We start from the raw sequence: 18,730 nt of genomic DNA on the forward strand, positions 1-18,730 counted from the left end.
GAAATTGCCTCACGTATATGCTACATGATGCAAGATTATATTGTATTGCAAATGAGAAAAACTAAGCTTGAAAAAAAGGCTATTAGTGCGCGTACTATCGGAGAGATATTTAACAATTGTCCTGCTCAATCTTGCGGAATATCGCTTGATACTTAGCCGACGAGGCTGTAGGCGATTTCGCTAAAATCAGGCGATATCTGTTGAGTACGAACGAGAAATATTGAGCGCGCTGTGACCATATTTGGACATGTTACAACGTGTTGAATAATAAAATTTATTCCTCTACCGTTCAATCAGCTCTGCTCTTTGCGGTTCTTTGACCGTCCACCAATAAGAACTTATTCAATTAAGCAGTACGATGACACCTCTGACCCTGGAAAGCTGTCGTCCAAAGGAAGCAATCTCAAGGCAAGCGCGGGCTGCGTGTCACGCTCTAGGGACCACCGCGGGAGAAAATAAGCTCTTACTTTCACGCTGGTTTCCTTTCGCATAACCCGCGTTTGCGTTCGCCTCGCTATTGAGCTCGCTTGTTTAAAGTATGTTCTTTATTTGTCTCCTCGATTTATCATACTAGCACTAGAGTTTGGTGACTCAAAGACTCGAAAAAAGAAAAACATTTGAAAAGTACTTACTGAAACTAAGGAAAGGTATAGGCTTTCATGTATGCTTAAACGTATTTCTGTGTTGGCAGCTCTCCCCAGGTTTAGCAAGATGGATTGTGTTGGCAGTAGAAACATGGAAATGGCCTTAATGTTCTTGCTGCGGGAAACGTGGAGTAATTGGGAGGTTGGAACGTTAAAAGACAAACCGGAAGAAAGAGGGAAACATGCTGGAGTCGTTAGTCTAAAGGGTATGTAAATTAGTTTAATTACTGGTAAGAATTTCTGGAAAACACCCTGTCTTTTTTACCTGTCTATGCAAATTCCTAGTGTGCCAGCAGATGGCTATGGAGGTATATCTATGACAAAATTCAATGATCAGTACTTGAAATAAAATCGTCCAAATCATGAAAGCATCAATCCAAAGCTGAATGGTAACAAGCCGATTCTGCAAATGGCCATCACAGAAAGAGGCATAACGCAGAGAGGCATAACGCAAGTAGGCATGACGCAAAGACGCATAACGCAAATGGCCATAGCGCAAAAAGGATAACTCAATGAGGCATAACGCGGAGGCATATCTTAAACAGGAAGAAAACGTTCGTTAGCGATTATATGTTGTTTCCCTTCAACAATCAATTGACCTTTTTTTGGAGCTGAAATTATTTACGGAGGACACAGCTATTCTCCATTCTTCAAAGGGCCTTTGCATTATGCTTCTGCGTTATGGCCATCTTACGTTATGCTTTGCTGCGTTATGTCTCTTTGCGTTATTCCTCTTTACGTTATGGATATTTGCGTCATGGCTGTTTACGTTATGCCTCTGCGTGATGCATTTTTGCGTTATGCCTCTCTGCCTTATGTCTCTTTCCGTGATGGCCATTTGCAGAATCGGCTTGTTGCCATTCAGTCTTGGATTGATGCATTCATGATTTCGACGATTTTATTTCAAATTTTGTCATAGATATGCCTCCATAGATGGCAGGTATGGCCAGCCGATGCATAGTTCAATGCAAAATCATACCACTTTGTCTAGTCAACTGCTTTTACACTCTTCAGCTATTTTTGTTGTTAGACTTACCGTCCTCGATTGGTGTGATAGTTTGTGCCACTTTTCTTAGGGCCGTTTAGTGTATTGTAACTTATTCATTCCACAATGCTTACTTTATCCTAAAGATCGGGTATAGCCATTGAAATTCAACTAAAGATGATGTACGTCTGATTAAGACGACACGCTTCGTGACACTTTGTCGATGTCAGCCCAGTGTTTGCCGAGAAAGATGGTCGTAATAAAAAATCAGTAAATCTTGATCGACCAAAATGTTTGACGTTCATGGGATCTGTTATACAAGAATTTCATAACTGGTGGAGACTAGCGCATGCGCAGCCCAAATGCATGACATATTGGAGCCAGTGGCGAAACCTCTGGGGAAATTGTCAAAGGATTGACCAGGACAGTAAACTCCGAGATTTCGAGCCGCCGCTCTCTTATAACATCCCCCAGCTCGGCTAACCAGGCAGCGAGGAAGCGATATGTGGGAACATATATCATGCGAGACAGATCCCATTCCCGCAGCGTAGCATAGTTATGTTTGCATGGGAATGTGCATTTGCGCAAACATGTTAACGGGTAAAATGGGAAATGAAGAGTAGAGCGTTTTCACTCACGTGACCAGCAGCCATATTAGATTACCGATACAAAAGAAAGTTTTGGCATAAAAATAGAGTTCAATTCCCGGAAGATTAGCTTGGTACACAAACATGGCCGCCATTCCTATGTTTTGGAACACCAAAATGGCCGCCGTGACGTCATGTGAATACGCTCTATAACATACGAATGATAGTAATAAATGACACCAAGTCTCTTTTTACAAAACTACTATTTAAAGGCCATAATATAAAGTACTGTTACATTGGACTGAGCTCATTTTGATTCGATGAATGACTTAATTCGTTAAAATGTTTCATTGCAAAATTCTAAATTACGGGGACACTGATGAGGTCCCTTATTTTCGTATTTTCGTATTATAAAAAAAAGCGTAAAAAGAAACGGTTGACAACTTTCTACAGCTTGTCTACTTTTACAAAAATATTTCTAAAAATATCCTTTTTAATGTTGACGATACGTTATCTTCTTTCGTGCTTGGCCTTTTGCTTAAACTTGTTCCTTAAATATTTTTCTGCAATCAATGCTAATAAATAATACCGGGTACAAAACAAACTGAAAAGTGTTTTTAAATGGTAAGCGGTCGAATGTTAGTGTTATTCACAAGTCTATTTTTTGGGTTTCTTTTTAGCTGGTGATTTGCCCATGGCGGATTGTAGTTTTCTCTCTGCTTGTTGCTTTCTTTCGCTCTCTGGTTTGCTGGCGTGTTGTTCTAACTGCGTTTGCTTTTCTTCCAGTCTCCTCTTAAACAAGTTTAGCCTTTCCAAGCAGTTACTCTTCTGCAGTTCAATGGATCCAAGAGAAGCCTTTGCAGTGGTGATCTTGGTGGTGGTTTCACGAACAGCACTCTTGTGTTGCGCTTGCTCAGGGCTGCCTTCAGCTGACTCCCTCAGGAGGTCTGTCTGAGAGAGAAGCTCTTGCTCAAGTTCCCGCAGGTTGGTGCTGATATCAATAGACTGACGGGAGACCTGAGCAAATTCTTGGTTCAAGGCGTCCACAGTGTCCTCCATATCATCTACTTGAACCTGCAAAGTCATTGTTTTCAGTTAAATTTCAAGGTGAAAGGGGAAGAAACTTCATTTTGCTGGACACCTTTTCCCTCCAGTCTGGCAAAGAAGTTAAATTGACCGACCAACAAATGTCATCACTGACGCAAGTAAACATGAAAATATCGGCGTTTTTTTATAGACAACACAACCTCACACTAAACCGAAGCCTCCTACGTAGTTATTGGAGAAATTTTACAATCACGTTAACCTGAAACGGGTAAATAAAATGAAAAACCTTTCCTGTCAAATTTTGCAAGTTTTGATGAAGCTGTTTTGTTAGTCAACATGGCGTCAACGTACGTTCATGAAGAAAATTGCGATAAGGTGTCAGTTATGAACGATCTGCAACCATGCCACCTAGTTTTCCCTCGTTTGACTTACCGCAAAATAGTTTTTGGCTTCTTTATTTCCGCAAAAAACTTGTTATGTCAACCAAAATTGAGAAGAAAATTCCACGAATACGTTAAACGGGAACCGGGAAATCATGGTCACGTGGTCACTTTTGCCGTTCTTTTATGCTCGTCAAGTAATCTTCCCTTGACAATGTGAGGGAAGAACGCGTGAGAAATGCCTCTCTGTGGAAGGACAAATCAACTAAGGTACCACAGGCATGGCGCGTCATTTACAAGCACGTACTCGCGGCTATGTGGAGGGCAAAATCACGTTTTTTAATGGACGACTCGTTTAAAAAAAAAACTTGTGAAAAAATCGAGAATAACTGAAAAGGAGCCTAATGGTGTGTTTATGTGTAAAGGGTTAATATTTAATAAAACTTCATGAGGCGTAACCGTAACTGTAAGAATTAGAGGATCGAGCTTCATACGAAAAAGGAGAAAAAGACATGAAAGAACTGCACTGCTCAATCCTGCTCTGAGTAGGTGACTTGTTAGATTTGTCTTTGGTGGCCCCGAATTTGTCTCCCTTTTTCGTAAATAATTGGTTTGGTCCTGTCTGCTGGGGTTACATGTACCAGCATTCTTATGTAGGAGGCACTCGTATTAAACTAACTTATTTTTAATGATTTTCACAGGCTATGGTGTATCTGAAACTTGAAGCGACATACCTGAAGGAAAGTCTTGTAAAGGTCCTCATCTTGCTTTGGCCTAACCGAGGGTGATTTTCCAGATATGGGCAAACCTGTGGCAGTGCGTGATGTGGCCATGACGCGGGCAATCTGCCGTGACATTAAATTCCCACGTGACTGCACGTAGCGTGACATCGGCCTTTCTTTCGCTTGTGCACCTTGGAGTTCCTGTAGTCTCTTGTCGATAAACTCGTCCGTTCCTTGCAAGCGTGCTTCAGTGGCCTTATCTTCAACGTCACCCAGAAAAGATCGTAGCTTGGATTCCACTGCAAAATTGCTGTATTTAGTCAATCGCTCTACGATGCCTTCATTTGTAAAATGGACGCCGTCTTTGTTTGCTCCACGGAGTAACTTTGCATCTAACAGTCCTTCAACCACATTCGATTTGTCAGCTTCAGTGTGAGCGTCACCAAATACAGACTCCAACAACATCCGGCTGGCATTCTCCAAATCGTCATCTAACGGGAGTGAAGACAACGTGCGCGCAAGCGCAGAGGAACGCCGGTAACGCGCAAAGAACAAGTCATCGCACAACACTGCGAGGGCGTGATGGAACTCCTTTAAGAAGCCCGGATGGGAGTCGTCCCGTAAGTCACCGCAAGCGATGTGTGACAGACAATGAACCAGGACCAATACGAACTCTCCAACGTTATCCATCCTCTCAGCACGCACGTACAGAATACGGTTGTTAGCGTCGTAGAAAAAGGAGTTGCGATACGCGTTTCTCTGGAGATGTGTATTAGCGGGCAGTTTGTCAGCAAGCAGAAGGGTGACTGGAAGATGGTGACAGTGCACCGCTAACAAGTCAACAATGAAGGAACCAAACTTGTAGGTAACAAAAGCGCGGGCAGGAAGTGTGTTCAGATCAACAGGTACAAGCTCATCATCATCTCCCCACAGCGTGTCGTCCTTAATGTCAATGTAACCTTCACCAGGAGCTGAAACAAAGAAAGATCATTTAATGGTCCTACAACGAAATGCTACTAAGGGTAGGAGCGGAACGAATTATTGGAGTTAAAAGAAAAAAACGGAGCATAATACTTTTACACGTCGCTGTTTTTATCTAAACAGCTAGAGTGGTTTTCTCTTACCCCGCACCCGCACATCATTGGTCAACATTAGTAATTCTACGAAAACTTAACTCGGCTTTGTTCCTCGTGAAAGTCAACGTTATCGAGCTCTACCGTGACTTTAGGTATAATATCGAAAGACAAAGAGTACTTATAAACCAAAACGATGTTCTTACTTTTTACATTCCAACAAAGAACAATCCTCACCTGGAGTGCTGTAAGTCGCTCCACCCTTGCCAGCGCTGCCGCTCAGCAGAGATTTAATGCCTTCAATCTTCTGATACAGAGGTGATGACAGCAACAATGAAGCCAGTTCACCTTCACTTAATGGCGCTGCTAATCGGTAGCTATCCGGCATCCTTAACGCTTGCGGGGGAGGTGGTGGTGCCGCTTCGGATTCGATGGTAGCAGACACGAGGTTGTCTACGTGGATACTCTCTTTCAAAGCCAGCACCTCTTCTGCTTGTGCTCTATCTCGCTCGGATTGGACTTTTTCTTCGAATTCCCTCTTCTCTTCTTCGTTTCGCACCGTCAGCTCCTCCACCTAAAAAAATTATAGCAAACAAAAAACATCATTTGTAATTTGTTTGTAAAATAACTTAGTCTCATAAGTTACCTATATATCTCGGGCTTGTTTTAGAACCTTTTTCTCTCTTGTGTACGATTGGCTAATTTGCCGTTGTCGATAAGAGTCTCGACAACGCTGTACGCGTCATGCTCGCGTCAATGTAATAGCCAATCAGAAGCGCCCATTTTCAGAAAAAAAACCAATCATATTGCGAGAAAGCTACAGACAACGCCTGCTCTTTATTTGTGTCATGATTTTAGTCACGCTCTGAGATAAAAACTTTCTTTGGCAGTGAACATTGGGGTAAAAAACAAATCGAAAGTAGTTCAGCGTTGTCTGTACTCTTATCGACAACGATATTGGTCTTCACAGTGGTCAAAATTTGTTGTGGACTCACGAGGCACAGCCGTGTTAATTGGATTTTCCTTTGGTGTCAATAGACAATTAGTTTCCTCCCAGTAATGTTAATCTCAATGTTTTCTTATTATACATGGGCCCAAAAGTACTTCACCTTAAATATCGACGTGTTAACGAAAACGTCCATCAATTTGTCCTTCCCTTTAAGCTTTTTGGCATCAAATTTGTGACTGTTTAAGAAGAAAGTAACGGAAGAATACCTTTGCAAGACGTTTAGCTTCGCGTCGTTTCTTCAGTCTTTCCTCAAGTGAGCTCTGCATTCTCATTCTATCCGCATCCATCTTATTCATCAGTTTCGCCAAGTCTTTACTGTGTTCTTTCAAAATCGCCTCCTGTTCCTCCTTTGGCGCTCCCTGTTTGCTCATTTTCTCGATTTCTTGCTTCACTTTGGCCTTTTTCTCTTTCAGCAGTGCCTCTTTCCGTGCGTTCAGAGCAAGGATCGCCTTTTCGTTCTTCTTTTGTTCCAGTTCGGCTTCTTCTTCCAGTTGTTTGTCGAATGTCGAGAGTTCCTCTTGCAATTTACGTTCCTGTTCAGCTTCAAACGCTACAACACAACAAATTGTTAGAATGCACAGACAAACAACTTAAAGCCTTTCAGATTCTGGACACGTTTAATTAAACCAGGTTTAACAAAATAAAAATGAGCAACGGAAGGCTGAAAGACTGAATTTTACGTAGGGTTCATGAAAGTTCTAATGTGTTTCTTCATTGTGTTGAATTTGGAGTCTACATTATGTCAAGTAGTAACTTGTATGAAGAAAACAATTTTAAACCATGTTTAACTAAACGGATTTTAAACGTTTTTAAGCTTTGGTGTGAATGCGGTATTGAGACTGCTATATGACCTGTATTTCTTTTGTTATCATAGCTGGGTGCATAGACCTCTTTCATAATGGCGGCCAAATAAAATATGCCTTTGTTTAATGCTAAAAACCCTTTCTAGCCTCGCTACGATGAGCAATTTCGAGAAAATTTTCTTTCAAAATGAGGGCAGTAGGTCTAATTAACATAAAGACAGAAGAATGTAACAGTGGTCGCCATTTATGAAAGTGGTCTATTGTTTCTGTTGTATCATCTATTGTTTTGTTGTCCAATCACAGACCGTGTCTGGAAAGCTGCAGAACCAGAGACCACCACAGAGCAGAACTTCGTAAGAATTTTTTTTCATGGAGTAAGAGTTGAAAATTCAGATTTCGTTTGCAGTTTGGTATTTTAAAGTACGCCTCTGGAAGAATACTCAGAGCCAACACACCTTCGTTCTCTTGTCTGAGTTTCTCTTCATTTTCTAATCTTTGCTCATCTAGTTTCTGTTTAACTACTTCAAGTTCTCGTGCAGCTGCCAATGCTTTCTCAACTGATCGTCTGTATTCCTCAGCCTGTTCTGGAGTCAACTCATTCAATGCGTCGGCATATTCCTGAGGGAGGAGAGGGACAGATATTGTACTCACTTGCCCCGACTTTGACGTCTTTTATGTTTAACAAAGTAATACGCACAATCCAAAGCATCAACGGCATCTAACCATGTATGGTCAAACACGTAACGTTTTTCCCCAGGAATAACGATATAGGGAAAACCGTCCTTGCTAAATTACGCGATGATGAGAAAGGTTACTTTTCCATTTTTTTATTACTTCGTCTCGTTGGGAGGGGTTTGAACACAAGGCCGACCTTTTTTTTTGTTTTGCTCAAAAGAAAGCTCTTTGGATTGTATTCGTACAGGTTACTGCAATTATGAAAGCTTAGCCGAATCTGAAACATTTGCCAGATTATAAGCAACAAAGTTAATTCCACGTTTTGAGGACACGATGCACAGAAATCATAACTAGACCGATCTAAATCTTTACGTTCTCATTATATTTTGTGTACATCATATGTCAGACTGAGTTACGTCACATGAATTTTCTAATACAATTCACATCGACGAGAACGACTCCAAGGAACTCCATTCAAGGGCACAGAAGAATTCAAGGGGAAGAATTAGTACAAACCTGGTAATGTTTTTCCTTAAGCTCCAGCTTGGCGCGAGCAAAGCGTATTTCCCAGTCAGATACTACACCATGTTGAATTTGCTTGCGTTGCTCCGCGTGTTTCTTGTCCTGTGAGCTCTGCCGCAAATGTTGTTGATTCAACAACTGAGCGCGTTTCTGTTGCAAGTCTTCTGGACTTAACTGTTGTTTCTCAAGTTCTTTCAGCTCTTTCTCGTGACGCGCGCGCAGCTCATCGCTCTCCTGGACGTGTCTTTCTTCCATCTTCGCGAGGGCTTCGTCCACCGCGACTTTTCTCTCCTCTTGGAACATGCGCTCTAAATCCTTTAGTTCTTGGCTTTGACGCTTTTCAAGAACCTATTCATCAATAAAAACATTTGTTACTATTGATTGTCGTTGTTGAACGAGAACAGATGCAACTCATATAAAACAGATTTGCTCTTACCTTTCTTATGACAAATTCAGCCGCTTCCGAACCATTCTCCCTTATTCCTTCAATCATAGCTTGCTTTTCAGCTTGCTTAATCTGCCATACAAGATTGCAACGTTTCCTCTTAGTAAAATGAACACTTTTCTTATTACCCACAAAGTTTCGCCTAATAATCACAGAAGAGGCAAAAGGCTTCGCAAGGTCATTTGGGCGTCTGCTACATCCTTTTATATCAACGCTATGTCGTCGTGCTTTATCCACGAGAGCCAAAACAATCCTCACCAAGGCTAAAGTTGATTCTACATTATATTTCACACGAGTTTACAATTAAATGCCTTACGTTGTCTGAGCGCACTTCAGTCAGTTCTTTCTGTTGCTCCAAAAGTTCCTTAGCCATTTCTCGTTCTTGCTTTCGTTTCTGCGCATCTTGTTTCCGCTTCTTTCTATCCAGGAGTTTTTGATGCAGATTAGCTCGTTGTCGCTGTTTCTCTACATCCATCTTTTCCATTATTTCATCGAGTTCTTGCTGGTGGGCGGCTAGAAGCTATAGAGAAAATAAGGTGAAAACACACTATAAATTAATATGAAAACCTATACAATTTCCATCTGGTTGAAGTTAATGTAGCGAACCACATTTTTTAACCACTTTCCTCAGCTATTTGCAACACTAACTGTGACTTGTCTGAGAAAAAAATGGTCGACAACAGCTGTTTCGGACAGGAATTGACCGAGGCAGAAATGGATGCTTTAGTTGACAATACATGAAAGAATTGTTGATCCTGGACTTTTCAATAAAACAATTATTCTACTCGGCCTTGCTGGGGTATAAAATGATTATAACCTATCACTTCATATCCAGCGCGCCCTCGTGGAATAATTGTTAAATAACAGGCAAAGGAATCTTTTCTTTTTGGTAAAACGCAAATTTTAGTTCAAGTTTTGAGGTTTGCCGCCCTACACGCGAAGCCCAGATGGGATTATAATCCACAGCATCTGGGACCTGATTTTTAAAGAAGGGCTATTCGTTAAAATCGGCACAACAATTCCGTGATCACGCGATCAATTACCTTCTGCACCTCCTCAGGTGACATATCCTTTGATCTAGCCGCCAGTTCCGCGGCCTGTCTGTCCTTCAACTCTCTTAGTCGCCTTCCTTTTTCAGCTTCCAGCAGTTCCACAGCTTGATCCTCTTCTGCTACCAATTCGCGTTCAAGCTTTTCGTTCATCTTGCGCGTGTCCTCCTCGTGTCTCTCGCGCATGTCTGCTAATGTGCGCTCCTGCTCATTACGTAATGCCTGCAATCGACACATTGATATCAAGTCGTAAATAACATGACACAAAATCAATTATAAATGCGTGGTGTTTTTTCATGGTATTCCAAACTTCAAATAGAGCAAGTTTCAATCGAGTGTCGTAAAACCAAAATCAAAGTAATTACTTTGGCCAATTAAAAGGGACGGAGACAATCCAGTAAACCAATCAAAACTCGAAGTAATTACACGTAGCCAACAAAATGCGCGGGAAAATGTGCTCGCGCGAGCCATGATTGGTATTGGTTTCACTTCTGATTGGTTGAAAAAATGGCGCGAGAACTTTGAACCAATCAGTGAGTGAAGTAATGCAAAACCAGAGCAATGCGCTAATTAATTTCGACACTCAATTGAAAACCGCTCTAATTAACCTGAAGGGAAATGGAAGTAAATTTGCAAAACGGAGTTATCATTATTATAAGGGGGTTGGTGAACGGGAGAGGTCAACATTATAACACTTCATGCTTCCCCTCCCACTAGAATCATACGGGAACTTTGGCCCCTTATATCGAAACCAAAATTGCATTAAAAAAGGATAAATCCTAGGTGTTAAAAGGCTATCATGCAACTGTTCTTATTTCATTGACATTGCATTAGACATTGCAGTAGTTTTCCAAGAGGCTACCGACCCCCCCCCCCCCCCTCAAAAAAAAAAGGACCCACTTTTACCCTTCCCAGCTTTCGCCGTAATTCTTCCTTCCAACTTAACGCCTCTAACATAATGACGATCTTTGGATTCAGGTACACTCGTAGTCGATCTCGCCCATAAATCAAAAAGTCGTTAATGACTACTGCAAGTTCCAACCTCTTCTTCTGCTGTTTCACGTGGAATTATGATTTCAGGCACGATCACATGATCTGCATCCACTGGCCTATTAGCCGCGATGGCCTGGCTCTGTTCCTCAAGTATCCGCTGAGCAGCAGATTCCTCTGACTGTCGGCGTGCCTCCTCCTGCCGGCGTGCTCGTCGGGCAGCAAGCTTGGCCTGTCAAGGAGAAAAGAGACCACAGGTTGGGAATTGGAAATGACAGCGAAATAACCAAAAATACAATGTCTGACAGTTACCTTAGTATCTTCCAAGGATTTCTGTTTTCGCTGTTCCAAGTTTTCTTGCAAAGCCTCGTTGTCCTTCCTAAACTGATCCATAATTTGCTGCTGCAGAACTGCATCAAGATTATCTCTTGTAACCTGAATTAGAAAATGCAATAGTTTCCAAATGACTGTCGAAATTAATTACGCCATTGCAATTGCTACGCTTAGTGATTGGTTTACAAATCTGGCGCCAGTTCATTAACCAATGAAAAGGAAAACCAAAAGCAATCGCATCCACTGAAACGCGCAATTTTTCCCGGACTTTGAGCAAGTTACATGGAACTGCTACGAATTTGGATTGGTAATTACTTTGGTATTTATCTTACGACACTCAATTGAAAGATGTTATAGGGATCGCCTGGCTAAACATAGCCAATCATTACTTGTCAGTTTGCGATAGGAATCGGCTTAAAGTAAAGGAGAAAAGCCGAAACTAATGATAATGGTAGGAAAAAGCCGATGAACCTTGTAAAGGAACAGGAAAAGGACCAAGCCACAAAAAGACATTCTACTTTCCATACAGTAGGTTGCCAAGTGACACAATTAATTAGTTTACAGTAAATGGTTATTCCTAACCGAGCTACATTTTAAAGGTTATGTTACTTAAGGTTAATTATACAAACATTTTGAAAAGTTCAAAAATGCAACAAAAAACCGAACTGTTAGAGTAAAATTGTTTCAAGCAATCTTACTTTCTCCAAGAGAGCTCTGTAGGCTTGCTGTACATTTTCTGTGTGTTCTTCATTGAGTTTCTTGATAATCTCTGAGGTGTGACGCGCTTCATCTGCTTCCAAACTGGCTTCCAACGCAGCTGTCTCGTTTTCCTGTAGCTTCAGTAATGATTCCACATCACCGCCCTCACTGATAACCTGCAAAAATTACGTGATATGTTGAAAATCTGTTGCATAATAACTGTTAAAAACAAAAATTCATTTATTTTTTCTTAATTCACCAAAAAGTTATTGGGATGGCAGTTATTTTGAGCCGACATAAAATGTAAATTAAACCTTTAATTGTCCCATTCTCGCGTCGAGCTTTTTAGCGTGCGGGAGCCAATTTTTGCATGCTTTACTATACCCGAAGAAAATAGCACATTAATAACGTGCTTATTAGTTGTTAGGTAGGATTTTGCTGCACTGTAATGTAAAACCATTAACTTTTACCTTAGCTTTCTCAAGCTCCTGTTGCTCTTTCAGTTTTCTCATTCTTTCTCTCTTTCTTTGTGCAAGTTTGTCCTTAATCAAAGCTGTCTGCTGCGCTCGCTGTTGAGCTAGTTCGCGTGACATCTTTTCCTCCAATTCCATTTGCTCTCTCTTGATTTGCTCCGCTTGATCAGCGTGCAGAGACCCTGAAGTTACCAAGTCATCCTGTAATCAAACAGGAAAAACTGGTTGAATGTTGAGTTGGCTGTAAGACCTGATCCGGGTTGCTTGAAACATGGTTAGCGCTAACCTGGGTACGAGCAACCGGTCCCTGATCGTAAAGTGACGGTAACAGTGTCCAAACGTGTCCAACAGTTCAAACGTGCTAGTCTGGGGTTGAAAATCGAGCGTACTCGAGTCTGTCAATTTTAGTTGACATAAATTTGGGTATGTCTGTATTAGAACCTCAGGCTATTTCTGCCACAAAACTGCCATTTCTTTCAGCCATTTGGGGGAAATTTCTCACTTTCTTTTCGACCTTTCACGATACAGCTCACAAAATTACTTACAACCATGGCGCAGAATTTGTCGCCCATCTGCCGTCGATATGCTTCTGCCTTTTCACTGGACAGTTGTTCTTCTGCCCGAGCATGCCCAATGGACTCCTCTTTAACAAGAGTGTCTTGAACACTTTCTTGGGTCTTCAATAAGGTATCTGTACTGATCATCTGGGGCACATCATCAAGGCGAATGTTCGACTTCTCAGCCTTTTAACAAACGGAAATATAAATGAGAGAGCAAGTTAAACAGAAATGTGAATAACTCTGAACATATCAGTGCTACTATGATAAAAAATAACACTTCCATTTTTTCTTCAGATTTTGAAAGTGTGTTTGCTTAACACCTGAGCTTTGATGTTTATCCAAAGGCTGTTTACTCTGAGTGTAAGTTTTGGATTTTACGGTCCGCCATTTCTAACGTTCAAAACTGACCGATTGGACCTCAGAGCGTTGGATCTTGGGAAACTGACGTTATTTTCTCACTATTAAAATTTCAGCATGCAAATGCAACTTATTATATGTGCGAATCTCTCGTGCTGCATATTAATTCAGCCGCGTACACACACATTGCATTTTTAAACTAGCGAGTCTTTGACGTCATTTTCTCTTCGACGCATATTGTAAAGTTAGTAATGGCGGGCCATTTAAAATAGGAAAATAGGTGTCTTTTTGAAATCAAGGCTTGAAACGTGGGCCACTTGGTGTTTAACAAGTTTTGAAATCCAAAGAAAAAGAAGAATTGTTTTTCTTGGTCATGGTAGCACTTCAAGACTCAAGTACACAGTCTCTTGGCCGTAACCAAGATCATTGCAACTCTAACGTTAAAAAGTCACTGCTTACGAGCCAGAAGGCTCATCAGCCCGGCGCTTATCTCCGGTTTCCGTAGCATGAAGCGACAAGGAGTATTTATACTCCCCCCTGGATGGGATGCTAGTCCATTGCAGGGTTACCCCCAGCATTACGCCGGTATCCATTTATACACCTGGGTGGAGAGAGGCACCGTGAGAGTAAAGTGTCTTGCCCAAGAACACAACACAATGTCCCCGGCCAGGACCCGGACCACTCGATCCGGAGTCGAGCGCACTAACCAGGAGGCCACTGCGCCTCCTAACTCTAACTTAAGGGTCAGCCTTAATGGCAGTGATAAGAAAAAATGCTTAACATACAAAGATTCATTGCGAGCAGTAACAAATGGTCTGTCCCTATCGGCAATGTTGAATTTTCAGAACAGTTCCTTGTGAATTTGATACCACGTACATACCTCTTCTTTTTGTTTCCGCAGCAACGCGGCTTCTTTTTCTTCCCTCCGCCGCCTCAGTTTGTCCCTGAGAGCAGCCGTTTGTCTGTCTCTCTCTGCTGCAAGAACTCCTTCTAACTGAGCCAGTTGCTGATCGTGATCATCCATGATAGCCTTCATTTCATCCGCGCTCAGGTCACCAGCAGATAACTTATCAGCTAATTTCTCTGCGAGAACCTTTGTCTCTCTTGCACGTTTTTCTTCCTGTTAATCAATAATTAGGTTTCCTTTTACCAGTACTAATACACATACCATAACTAGTTACGCAATACATAAGGAAGGAAAGACGAATTGCTCGCTTTCATTACTACCGACCAATTGGCTGTCTATGTATGTTATCACACCTGTAAATAGTTCACTGTGTAACCGTCAGGTCTGTTCGGATAATAACTGTACACAAAGGCCCCGTCTCCAAACCCTTGCAGCTGTGCTCTGTTGTGAATTCGCTACGACCTGGGTGTGTATACCTTTTTTAGCTAAAACGTTAATAAGTGCTCTATGAAAAAGCTAAATGTTAAGACCATTGCTAAAAAATGCAAAGCCAAAAAAATGAAACGTAGCACTTTTTTCAAACAAATTTTTTCAGACACCACACTTCGTCTTCGAGCCTTACTTGTTCTTTCAACAGCTTATGCACAGCGGTCTCCTCCTCTCGTCCAATCTGCTGCTCAAGGTGCATGCGCTCTGCATTCATTTTACGTAAGAACTCACTGACGTCACTGGTTCCTTGGACCTGCCACTGCATGCTGGGAGCTTCCCCAGCATGAACTTCCACCACAGTCTGGCCAGCGGCTTGTTCAATGACTGTCGTTGAAGAAACACCAGTTCTTCCATCCATTACAACCATACCAGAGCTTGGCAAACTGATGTTTGTAGCTGAAATCACCCCTAAAATTCAACGACAAAAGGGATGAACCTAATTGCCTTCACGCCTCTGATTGACAGAAAAGGTATTCAATAAAAAGAACACAAATACTGTTTGTTTATACTCATCTATCAGTGCTTTATTGTGTAAGCAAGGTCATGAACTTAAATATATAAAGAATGATAGTCGTTTGTTTTTCTGGCGTTAAATTCAAAAGTGCAAACACAATAATACGGCACTAATTGCTTGTGAGAGACACCGTCTATCCTGTTTCAATCATTGGTTCCAATAGTCACCGCGCTTAAACAACAGGCTCTCTCTCTCTCTCTCTCTGTGTGGTTCTACACCCAACACCAGTCGCTCGGAGAGCCTGTCATTCCCGTCGGGGACAGTTTAACCCATCAACCACTCACTAATATTTCGCAGTTTACCATTTGTCCTCACCTGATCCCACAGCAAACTGTCCTTTCTCTACTTTCTCAAGTAGCATCTGTAAACTGGCCATCAGCTCTTGTTCCCTGACTTGTCCCCCTGCAGTCATGCCGTATCTCTTTCCGGTGTTACCTACATTACTTTCTTGGTGTTCCTCAGACGAAGTCTGGAGTAAAGAGCAAAACTCGTTTGGTGTGAAAATTCAGTGTCTCTGAACTAAAACTCCTTACTTTTCCAAAGATTGCAATCTTCCCTGAACCCCACCGTCTACATGACTTCGTCTAATAGACCATATTCGTATTGTCAGTATGTGACTGGAACTAGCTTGCAATGGAGGCTAATGCGGGGAATATATTTAAAAGTATTTGCATTTGAAAAGATCTCCCCGCATTAGCCTCCATTGCAAGCTAGTTCCAGTCACATACTGACAATACGAATATGGTCTATAACAACGACCCATTTGTTTGACCAAGAGTGAACTAAGTAAAAGTGTTCTTCTGGTATGGGTCGGCCTCTCCAGCACAGTCACAAATGAGTTTTTTTAGAATAACCGTTTCCTCGAAAATTAGTTGTCATGTCTCTGAAAAATGTGGCAGAGGCAGTCAAACGTGACAAGGCTTCTCCTGATTGGTTAAAGTGACGGCCCTTTGTTATATTTTCGCGCGTAAGGTGTATCTAAAAGTAAGTCCATTTGAAAGTGTGCTGGGGCAAGACCGCAAATTGATAGAGAAACGCTCTTTACCTAATTCACTCTTGGTTTGACTACCTTCACCAACCCTTGATGTCGTGCGTTTAACACAATGTAAGCTGTTTCCTTTCGGGACGGTGCCATTCTTCACGGAAACGGATATCCATTGTTTTTTACGCAAGAACACTCCAAAATGTACTGCATTATGTATTGGTGAAAGTATTCGATGACAAAACTTTAAATGAAGAAAAATTAATTAAAGGGAAAACTGGCTTCTGGAATAACCACAGAGTCGAGACAAACATTTTATTCTGGTCTTGTCATGTTATGGGCATCACTGCCCCCAATGACTCCCTCGAGGACATCCAAGTAGTTGAGAGAAACACACTAACACGTGAAATTATCAATCTATTTTGATTAAGTCAGAGGCATTTACCGATCCGCTCTTATCTGGTCCAGATTTATCAGAATTTTCTAACCTGCTCTATTCAAAGTACAGAACATGCGGGGTACAACAACAACACGCAGTCAAAGTAGTTTTCCTTTTTATTTATTCAGATCTACAACCTTTTACGCAGGTCGCGTCCTGTTTTATTCAATCTTTGTCCAAACCTCTCGTCTCATATCACATCATCACAATGTCTATCATAGAAACTAATCAGAGGATAATTTCGAAACAACAATAACGAAAAGCAACGACATTTCCGGTCACGCAGCTCAGAATCTTACCTCGCTCAACCTGGCTCTTCCTGCTTCTTTTGTTGCTTTAATAAGAGCAGATACGTCCATGTTATCAAGCATTCCCTTGAGCTTCTCAGCCTGTTGGCTTATTCGGTCATAGAAAGCTCTGAGGTCTGCTTGATGACGTGCAAGCTGTGATGACACGTGAAGGGTTTGATCCTCAAGCTTGTCATACAATGTGCGAACACTGAAGTTCTCCAGTTCAAATCGTACACTTGGGGACTCAAATGAAGCGCCTTCTGGAGAACCACGAGGGCCCAGATCATACACATGATCATCAATACCTGTAGTAACCGAATGAACCAATAAACAGGGGTTTCAAGCCTTGTCATCCAGGATACTATAAATATGTAATTTCACTTTTTGCGATGGTGACTTGGGGATACTCGGCAAACTTTTTCCGAACATCCCCGAGTCACCATCGGAAAGATACACTTCTTCATTTGCCGGGGTTAACATTTACCGCTCGCCAAAAATGTGACACGAAGGCTCTTAGACTGAAATACGTGATCAGAATAGTAACGTCAAAAACAATTCAGCAAAGACGTAGTCTTTATGAACTTGTAACGAATGGAATAAGTATACAACATGAGGAGCACAAAAGGCTTCAGAAGTGTCACACTAATGAAATCAATCCATTCATACTGGTTGTTTTTCACTATCGTTTTTCGCTGCTCGCGGCAACAACTAAATCACATTGAGTAGTCCTAACAGGTGACATTTTCCCGTGGAGAGAAAAAAGTAACTGTTAAATTTTGACCTGGGAGTGTTGTTAAGTAACAGGTTTTTGGTAACTCAATTATAAAAGAATATTTTGTATTGCGAATAAACACTAATGCCTGGGTTTAACTCACCTGGAATGGGAACAACCGGGATGGGCGCTCCAAGGGCTGTATATTTGGGCCTAAGTGCTCGGATAGGATATCGCCCAATGCTCCTGGGACGCCAGATGATGACAGCGATGACAAGCATGATGACGCAGACCAACATGAAGATGGTCATGCCCCAGATAACTCCCCAGTCTGGCTTCAGACTCAGTGGCTGTTTTCCAAAACAGAAAACAACTGAAGTGTTAAAACAACAACAACAGCAACGGTAATAACAATGCTAACCCAGAGGCTTTCAGCACAAATATAAATTATTATTATTATTATTATTATTATATGGCAAGCACTCTAATTGGCTGGGTTTTGGTCGGGATTTTACAGTACTGACCATTGTCATGAAAACGGTCCGTTTCCGTTTTCATGTAAAAGGTTACCGTTCAATGTTCGCTGATGGGAGCCGAAGATTACGAACATTCACCTCGTGGAAGTGTCCGATTGCTCAAAGAAACGATGCCATATAATAAACAACTTAATAACTTCACTTCCTCGGGATGGTATTGCGGAATATTATGGAGCTTAAGCATGCGCGTTTTTGAGACGCGGTCGGGAACCAGATGAGAACATTTCGCGTGCCAGGGCGATGGTGTCTCCCAGATTTTTATACTTATTATTTCTAATGGAGAAAAGATACTCTAGCAATGTAAATGTGGTTGTGTGAAGACAAGTTAAAAGGGAAAACAGCTCACTTCCGGTTGCCGTCCGCGTCTCCGGCAAAAAACGGGCGTGCTTAACGACCTCGGGCCAATATTACCCAGCATGGCCCTCGCGCTCGGTTAGTAAGAGGTTTATATATTTTCTTCTGTATTGAAGTCTCCCTTAACAATTGCTGGTTTTCACTCACGTGACCA

The 18,730-nt window shown here is 41.7% G+C and overlaps 1 protein-coding gene across 3 annotated transcripts in view; it reads right to left on the bottom strand.

The window, feature by feature from the left end:
• Positions 1-2,464: 2,464 nt before the first annotated feature.
• Positions 2,465-18,730, bottom strand: part of LOC138028408 (uncharacterized) — an 87,403-nt gene continuing 71,137 nt past the window's right edge. For all 3 annotated transcript variants that reach the window (XM_068875943.1, XM_068875944.1, XM_068875942.1), the window contains 19 exons: positions 17,850-18,036; positions 16,984-17,279; positions 15,579-15,732; positions 14,883-15,157; positions 14,234-14,473; positions 12,982-13,179; positions 12,434-12,637; positions 11,963-12,139; positions 11,244-11,366; positions 10,984-11,163; positions 9,936-10,163; positions 9,209-9,412; positions 8,884-8,964; positions 8,442-8,795; positions 7,706-7,868; positions 6,654-6,997; positions 5,676-6,012; positions 4,378-5,336; positions 2,465-3,290 (listed from right to left, as the gene is read on the bottom strand). In XM_068875943.1, coding sequence (XP_068732044.1) covers positions 2,874-3,290; positions 4,378-5,336; positions 5,676-6,012; positions 6,654-6,997; positions 7,706-7,868; positions 8,442-8,795; positions 8,884-8,964; positions 9,209-9,412; positions 9,936-10,163; positions 10,984-11,163; positions 11,244-11,366; positions 11,963-12,139; positions 12,434-12,637; positions 12,982-13,179; positions 14,234-14,473; positions 14,883-15,157; positions 15,579-15,732; positions 16,984-17,279; positions 17,850-18,036 — 5,121 coding nt within the window. In that variant the 3' untranslated portion in view covers positions 2,465-2,873. The remainder of the gene's footprint in view (positions 3,291-4,377; positions 5,337-5,675; positions 6,013-6,653; positions 6,998-7,705; positions 7,869-8,441; positions 8,796-8,883; positions 8,965-9,208; positions 9,413-9,935; positions 10,164-10,983; positions 11,164-11,243; positions 11,367-11,962; positions 12,140-12,433; positions 12,638-12,981; positions 13,180-14,233; positions 14,474-14,882; positions 15,158-15,578; positions 15,733-16,983; positions 17,280-17,849; positions 18,037-18,730) is intronic.

This window comes from Montipora capricornis, chromosome 13, assembly GCF_036669925.1.
Source record: "Montipora capricornis isolate CH-2021 chromosome 13, ASM3666992v2, whole genome shotgun sequence".
In the NCBI taxonomy this organism is placed as follows: Eukaryota; Metazoa; Cnidaria; class Anthozoa; order Scleractinia; family Acroporidae; genus Montipora; species Montipora capricornis.